Source organism: Bison bison, unplaced genomic scaffold (assembly GCF_000754665.1).
Source record: "Bison bison bison isolate TAMUID 2011002044 unplaced genomic scaffold, Bison_UMD1.0 scf7180017864383, whole genome shotgun sequence".
NCBI classification, from domain to species: domain Eukaryota; kingdom Metazoa; phylum Chordata; class Mammalia; order Artiodactyla; family Bovidae; genus Bison; species Bison bison.
In genome coordinates, this window is record NW_011494955.1 from 6,397,440 (window position 1) to 6,406,112 (window position 8,673).

The 8,673-nt window shown below is 44.1% G+C and overlaps 1 protein-coding gene across 1 annotated transcript in view; it reads right to left on the reverse strand.

Moving 5' to 3' along the window:
• Positions 1-4,112: 4,112 nt before the first annotated feature.
• The window catches only part of LOC105001721 (keratin, type II cytoskeletal 2 oral-like), a 12,794-nt gene continuing 8,233 nt past the window's right edge, over positions 4,113-8,673 (reverse strand). The window contains 1 exon segment of the mRNA XM_010858093.1: positions 4,113-4,258. Coding sequence (XP_010856395.1) covers positions 4,113-4,258 — 146 coding nt within the window.

The window sequence follows — 8,673 nt, forward strand, 5'->3', positions numbered from 1 at the left end:
ATGCCAGTCCAGGTTCAGTGCACGATGCTGGATGCTTGGGGCTGGTGCGCTGGGACGGCCCAGGGGGATGGTATGGGGAGGGGGGAGGGAGGAGGGTTCAGGATGGGGAGCACGTGTATACCTGAAATTTAAAAAAAAAAAATTAAAAAATTTAAAAAAATTTTAAAAAAATTAAATTTAATTTAATTTTAAAAAAAATAAAAAATTAAAAAAATTAAAAAAATAAATAAAATGTGCTAAATTATCTAAGTTTTATTATCCATAAGAACTGTGAGAGAGAGTCTTTTGGGTGTTTTTGTTTTTGTCTTAAAGTAAACATAACAAAATGGACAAAGTCTGGGACTATTTTAAAGTTGAGCTTTGGAACAGACTTTATTTGATTTTAAGCAGAAAATCTGTGAGCAGATCCAAGCTAAAGGAGGGGCTGGGAGAAGTCAAGTTTATAAGGGAGCAATGGTGAGCATCAGCCTCCCAAAACAGAAGAGTCCCCTAGGCAGCTGGACCAGATTTCAGCACCAAGGACAGGGCAGGGCTCTGAATAAAAGTAGGCCTCTGCAGAGCCTGGCAGGCTACAGTCCATGGGGTCACAAAAGAGTCAGACATGACTTAGAGACTAAATAACAACTGTCATCAAAAGGATTCCCAAGTGGTGCAGTAGTAAAGAGTCTACCTGCCACTGCAGGAGACGCTAGAGATGTGTGTTTGCCTGGCAGGTATAGTCCATGGGATCGCAAAGAGTTGGACATGACTCAACATGCATGCATGCACGCTGCCATCAAAAATCAGAGACACCCCACTGCCCAAACTTATTGTGAGGAAGTAAAACTCCATATGTGTTATTAATAAAGTACGGAGGTTATAAGTAGGGATTCTGGGGTCCAACAACACTTGTTCAAACCCTGGCTCTACCACCTGCTAACTGTGACCTTTACCACAGTGTGAACTTTACCTCTCAGTGTAAAATGTGGATAAACACACCTACTTCATGGGACCACTATGAAGACTAAATGAGTTAGCCCCCAAATTCCCCTCCTATCCAGGCTGCCACATAACACTGAGCAGAGTTCCATGTGCTATACAGTAGTTCCTTGTTGGCTATCAATTTGAGATATAGCAGTGTGTATGTGTCCATTCCAAACTCCTGAATGGATACATGTATATATATGCACCCACATATACATATGTATATATATGCATATCTGAGTCCCTTCACTGTTCACCTGGAACTATCACAGCATTGTTTGTTAATTGGCTGTATCCTGATACAAAATTTAAAAGTTAAAAAAAAAGACAGTGAGTTACACATGGAATTCTCAAAACAATGTCTGGGCAGGTAAAAATTACTAAATAAAATTTTACTTCATTTACTGTTTTTCCAGAAACTTGAAATCTCAGGATATGAGGGGAAAAGGAGGTCCAAGTGTTGTAGCCAAAGTCTTGCCAGGAGGAGGGATGGCTGCCATTGAACCACAGGGAATGAGGATATAGCAGCTGCTTTTGACCACATTCTCCCACCACTCTGGCCCAAAGATCCAAGAGGGAGGTAAGGAAAGGCTGCCCCGGAGGTGGCCAGGCTGGGCACTGAAGTTAACCAGTTGGCTATTACTGAGCCATTTGGAATTCTTGGCCATGACTGAACCCTGAAGCCAGTATGTAAGATGTGCCAGTCTGGGGGTGTGGCCTGCCGTGAGATGGATCCAGAAAGAGTGACGCACATCATGGCAGTTGGACATATTACAAAGTCTGACACAGTTGACTTAACCCCAAAGACTCCCTCAGCACCCCTTCTCTCTCTCACTCACTCCACACACAACTGCTAATATAACTTCCTGCAGGCCACATTTCCTGTGTGCTGCCCTCTAATTTAGCAAACATCATGGGTCCCTTTTATTGTATCAAGCTCATAGAGCTAAATGCATCATTATGTATTGCATTTTAATGGAGATGAGAAACCAGAGAGGTGAGGGGAGGCAGGGCAGAGTTCATGGGCAAGGGAACTAAAGGAACTAATCGGATGGGGGTGGCCTCAGGGACAAACTCCTAGCTTGACAATGTCTATCTTGGCTTTAGCTTCCTGGCAGATGAGATCATAGTGTCATCAATCCTGGGAGAAAAAAAAAAAACTATTGCAGAGAGGTGTGGCTAAGGGTAGGGAGAGTTTCTGCATCATCTATCAAGTCCCAGTCTCAATATTTGATGCATGACTGCTGGTCACTGCTGGTGATGGTCTCCATAGTCCTGGGTTCCGGTCATCAACTACAGGGCAACACTTGGAAATCCTTCTGAGAAAGTGTCATCCAGTCTCAGTCTCTGAGAAAGTACCGCCATTTTCCCTTTGCTTGTCCCATCTCCTCCTTATATAACCCCACCACCCTGCTCACCTTCTTCACAACCATGAAGTCATTCTTAGCCTCAGCACTTGTTAAACTCATCTGCATATCTACAAGGAAGGAGAAAGTTTATGCCCAAAGGACAGCTGAGTCAAAGTATGTGTGCATGTGCCCAGGGAAAGGTGTTTATCCCTGGAGATGGGCAATAATTATGGAAAGCTGAAACAAACTATTAGAAATACCTTAAGTCCTAGATTTTATTTGTACTTCCATCACAAAGGATTATTGTTGGCTGGCTAAGACCCTGCATCTTAATTATCAGTTTCTCAAGCAAAAAAGTGAATGAAATAAATTAAAGAACATTTAAATATGAACTGTGCTGGCCTTGACTGTGAGAAACCACATCTTTAATAAGGCAGAATGCTTGACTTGAAACAACCAAATGACTAGTGTTAATGGTGGGAGGGGTTATGGAGCTCTAGTGCACACATTTGCTAATTGCTCTCCCTAGCAGCCTGGAAACAGAGAAAACAGTTAGGCATTTTTCTCTGTCAGCTAGCCAGACATTATTTCAGTGACCTTGGGCATCAGAGTGGGGTTCTCAGAAACTCAGCCAGTGGGAGAAAGAATGTCCAGAATGTACAAGAAAGGTAGGAGGAAGGATAGAGAAACTGATTCAATTAGCACATCAACCTCTGCTGTCAATTGTATAGCAGCAAGTCAAGGAAACCTACTCCCCTCTGAATCCCTACAGAACTTTCTAACGAATTCTTTGGTATATGTCCCTGGTCCTTCACCCCTTCAAGGATCTCAGAGTCTTCTCCACCCTTCCTGGAGAACCAATTCTTACTAGAAGATAAGCATCCTCCCCATCCATATCCCAGGCAAACCCAATGCCCCATCCCACATCAGATTCCTGGGAAGCAAACTCTGAGATGGATTTGTGGGCAGAAAACATATGGGGAGTGCCCTTAGGATTAATGTTGTGAGGGAGGGAATGAAGCAGGATTGGCGTAGGGAGCTATCTACTACAGACCCCTAATCCCTTCAAAGCTGATTCCTGCTTATCTTTCTCTTAGCCTCACCCCACTCCTCATCTACCACTGCAGGCATGATTTTGGAGGTGGCCCTTCCACCAACTTGGTCCCAGTTTCCTGCAATCCTGTTAGCCTCCTCTGACCTCCCTCTCCAGGAACTAGGTTCTATCTTCCTGACCTCACCCCAGCTATTCTCAGAATCCCCACAGATAACTAATTATGGCTCAATGATGAATGTTTCTGGGATTCTGGACTCCTGAGTGGCTCAAGTGCTGTTGGAGTCCTTGCCTCAGACAAGCAGATTAATAAGAAAAACAAAATATGCACCCAAAGAGAAAATGGATTAAACAAAAGAAGAAAAAATTCACAGAAAGTGAAAGTTAAAGAATAAGCAGATTTATAATGTTCAACTTCATTACTAATCAAAGAGATGAAAATAAAACCTGAAAAAAACAGTGGAAAATTCAAAAATATCACAAAGTGATCATAAGACTGGAGAAACAAGAAATCGTATATTACTTATAAAAGTATCAATTGGCACAATGTTTCTAGACAGAAGTCTGACAATATAAATCAAAATTTTAAAGTGGCCTAGCAATTCCATATCTAGGAAGGTATCTTAAAGAATGAACGGATGAGTGCTCAGAGATATGTGTTCATTGCAGCAATGTTTATTACACTGGAAAATAATAGAAATAACATATGCATCAAAGTGCTATGCTACAAGCATATAACGGAATATTGTTCAGTCATTAAGAATGATGTCAGCCTTGGTTACAGGAAGCAGGGCGTGGTTCCGGAGGTCAGTAATGGGAGCCAAGTCCAGAGTGGTGGATGGGGCATAGAGTTCCGGGGTACGCTGTGCCAACCCAGACTCGGCTGGGCCCCAGACTGGTGAAAGGGCATGGAATGGATATAGCGGAAGTGACGGAAGTCTTGGAGGAAGAGAGTCTCGCAGTATCCACTTCTTCCACCGCTGAAGCTGAATTTGATGCTGTGGTTGGCTCTAGGGAGGACATGATCATGGATGCTGAATTCCAAGTACTGAAGAGAAATTTCATGGACAGATACTACCAGGAATTTAAAAACACGGAAGAGAATAAACTCACCTACCCGGCAATTTTTAACAAAAACCTTTCTTTCATAGAAAAGTATATTGAAAATCAGCTCCTGGAGCGGATACCCGGATACAACATGGCAATTTTCACCAGAACGTTAAAGCACCATAATGATGAAATGGTTCATGACGTATTCAACATGCTCACATGCACAGACTTTCCGGCATTTAAAGAGATGTTTCTAGAGTATAGAACAGAAAAAGAAGGCCGACGACTGGATTTATGCAGTGGATTGGTGGTGACTTCCTTGTGCAAATCAGCTTCCCAGAACAACACGAAGCACCACCTCCTCCGTCCAGGCAGTGGAAGCCTTCTGATACCATGAGCCAAATCGTCTGGAAGAGGCTTCTGTTCGCAATGACAAGAGAGTACATCTTGGAGAGACTAGCTCTGTTCTGCAGCATTTTGTTAATTTTAGATATTAATGGGTCAAAAAGATAATTACCTGACTCTCCCAGGACTTCTGCTTTTTCTGAAACACTTTTCCATTCAATAATCCCTGCTAAAGGGAATAACTTCTCGTTGTGCTTTTGAGAGTCTGGCTGCTCTGGAGCAAGGCTGTGTCAAGCATTCCACCTGGAAGGCCCCTACCCCAGCATATATATTCCTGTGTCAACAAAGTGGAATAATACCATGTCCCAACACCAAACACCACAGGCGGGCTTTGCCTGAACCTTTGAGGTACTCATAGCTCCTTCACTTGGGTAAACCTTTCATGCAGTGGCCCCCTGTGTGGGATCTTTTATGATTTGGGCAGTACTTACGTAGGGTGTTAGAATATCTGCACCTGTCTTTAGAGTTCTGAAACTCTATTTTCTGCCTGCCATCATGGGGAAATTAGAACTAGTTTTGGTTGTGGAAATAGACTGGAAAAGATTTCCTTTATCCAAAAGCTGCATGTGAGAATCAACTTCCTAGTCTTGGGTTTGCAGTTCTTCTATCACTGTCTTCTAGTTCTGATATAGACTCCGTGTTTTAAGAGAAACCTCTTTTTTTCTAGAATAGTTTTTGGAGAAAAATTGTAGATGAATATTCTAATTCATCTATTAGATTTGATCTTAGAATTTCTGTGATTAACCAGTTCAAATCTAAGTATTAAGTGCTTGTCATTTTTAGGTGTTAGTGCTATGATGGTGTTAGTGGTGTTACCAGTATGATGTTGTTCCCTGGTGTTACTACTTTCCCTGATGCCAATGAATATATGCTATACTCTGTAAATAGACTAAAAGACATCCTTTTCTATAGTATATTAAGTGTATTTGTGCAAGTTCACTTAAAATCCTTCTGTATAAATCAGTTGGTTAGTTTCAGGTTGGGTTGGGAATGGTGGCGGTTGTGGTAGTAAGTCACTTCAGTCATGCCTAACTCTTTGCAACCCTGTGGACTGTAGCCCGCCAGGCTCCTCTGTCCATGGGGTTCTTCAGGCAGGAATACTGGAATGGGTTGCCCTGCCCTCCTCCAGGGGATCTTCCCAACCCAGGGATCGAACCTGCATCTCTTATGTCTCCTGCATTGGCAGGCAAATTCTTTACCACTATCACCACCTGGGAAGTCCTGCGTTGAGCATAGGTTTGGTAAAAATGTGATTCTTCAAGTTCTGCACTCCCAAGCCTATTCTTCTTCCTATCAAAATCAAGTTCCACTGGTCTAACCCAGCCAGAGAAAGAAGGGAGCTTTGATTTTTGATCTTCCATCTAGGTTTGGTTTAGGAAAATGTTTGGTAGAATATTACAGACCAGAAAACATGTATATCACACCTCTAGATAGAAAAAAAAAAATAGTAGTTTAAACTCTATTTAAAAACTCTGTCTTCCTCCCAGGCCAGCTCCAGGCTTCCTCTCCCAGTCTTTCACTACCTCCCTCAAGAGCCCCCTCTGCCAACTCTTCTCGAAAGAGTTCACAAGAGGATCCTAGGTCCTCCCTGTAACTTTCAGCTCCATCCTGCCTCGCAGTGTGATCTATCCCATCTTCCTGGGAGGAGGGAAGTCTGTTCTTATTCATTTCAATTCATTCTTTCAACTGACCACCAAACTTTTACTCAGTGCCCCACACCCTGTGCAGGGCCCTGAGACAGCACACCACACCAAGATTTCCACACATGGAGCAGATGGATAAAGAGACTACAGAGACTCATGGAACTCTGTTCAGTGTTATGCAGCAGCCTGGATGGGATGGGAGTTTGGTGGGGGTGGAATGGATACACATATATGTATGGCTGAGTCCCTTTGCCGCTCACCTGAAACTACCACAGTGTTTTGTTAACTGGCTATAACCCAATACAAAATTAAAAGTTTAAAAAGAGAGACTGCAGTGGCTACCTTCAACCCTGCTGCTCCAGTGTAGTGAAAAACTGGTTTAATCCAGGACTCTTTTCAGTAAACTAAGCAACACATGGAGCAGAGCATCTGGGGTGTTTTCCTAAGATTAGTGAAGTTTCTTGGAATGTCTCTAAAGGGCCAGTAAGGGCAGTAATCCAGAATGGCCTGCCCTGCTCCCAAAATCCCCAGAGCTGTGCCAGGGATAAATGGGAAAGAGAGCTACCTCCTGCCTGTAGACCTTAAAAAGATGGGCATAGATTTACTGAACTCTCAAGTGTAGGAACTTTGAAATATCTCCTTCTCCAGAGCTGCTATACTTGGGGTGAACACAGGAGATCACATCAGGCTGTAGAACATGAATCTTGAGCAATCTCCTGGTAATCTTGGACCATCAGACAAATGTACCATTGCCTTATTAGTCCAGCTCTGATCTCACTTCTGGGTGGTAATGCATGACTTACAGTGACTTACAAACCAGAGTTTTATCACACTCAAAGACCTGCAGAAGGGATTGGTTTGGCAGGTGGGGAAAGGAATGAGACTCTAATTGCCATCTCCACGGACTCTCTCAGTCTCTCTGGTTTCCATCAGTGGCTCTCTTATTACCCTGATCCTTCCTGGGTTTGCGATTCAGCTTTCTGAGAATGACTGGGAAATGTTGGTGGAAGGGTAAACACGCACCTTTCCCACTCAAAATTTTACATCTATCTGGTGTGAGCCTCACTAGTGTAGCACTCCTGCCTCTTACCTGAAAGAAAGTGAAAGTGTTAGTGTCTCAGTTATGTCTGACTCTTTGCAACCCCATGGATGAGGTTCTTCTGTTCATAGAATTCTCCAGGCAAGAATACTGGAGTGGGTTGCCATTCCCTTCACCAGGGGATCTTCCTGACCCCGAGATCAAACCTGGGTCTCCCACGTTGCAGGCTGATTCTTTACCATCTGAACCACCAGGGAAACCCTTGCCTCTTACCTGGAAGGAACCAAATCCCACTGGAATCTATTACATCGATGAACTGCAAAACACTCCTTTACCAAGACTGGGTCTCAGAGGCCCAGTGGGGACAAAAGGGTGGGTGGGAAGGCCTCCTTGGGAGTGGGCAGTCCCCACTGAAGCAACATACTCTTGACCAGTCCTATCACAAGAACACAACCAAATGGATAGAGGAGAAGCCAAGACTATGCAGTGTCCTTTACACCCACTACTAACCTAAGAAATCACCATCCATACCTGATTTCCATCTATTCTTGGACCTTGGTTTATTCTGTGACTCCTTGAAAGCCAAATACCAGAATATGAAATACAGTGCAATTTATTGGGAAAAGAAAGTACAACAACCATCAGCAGAGAATCCACAGCTCAGGGAATTAAGGTGCCAGAGGTGAGTCAGGATATGATGTCCAGATGTGGGGCGGGAACCCTGAGAACCAACGGTCCAGAGATCTTAACCATTTACCCTCTAGCAGCAGCCCCAGTGCACTGCCCTCCTCAGGCAGGGGCTGAAACATTCCAGCCTCAGACCATCAACTCCCAAGAGAGATGGCCCAGGGAGGGAACAGGCCAGGCTGGGAAGACCCACACTTGTCTGGGCTGAGGTGTTGCTGTCCAAAGTCAGGGGCCTTTACAAAAGTGCATCTAGGGCATCATCATCCCAGACTAGCAGCTGGACCTCCCAGGCCTAGGAGAGGTCTTGGGGATGGAGGAGCCAGGAAGTTCAACCGCTTCTCCCAGGAGCTTGAGGAAAAGCAAGGTTGGGGCTGGCATTTGTCCATGCCAAGCAGAGAGGGGAGTACTGTCCCAAGCTGAGGGGAAACCAGTGGGCATGGAGATTGCCCCCACCCCAACAAAGGATCACTTGCAAAGCTGGTTTGA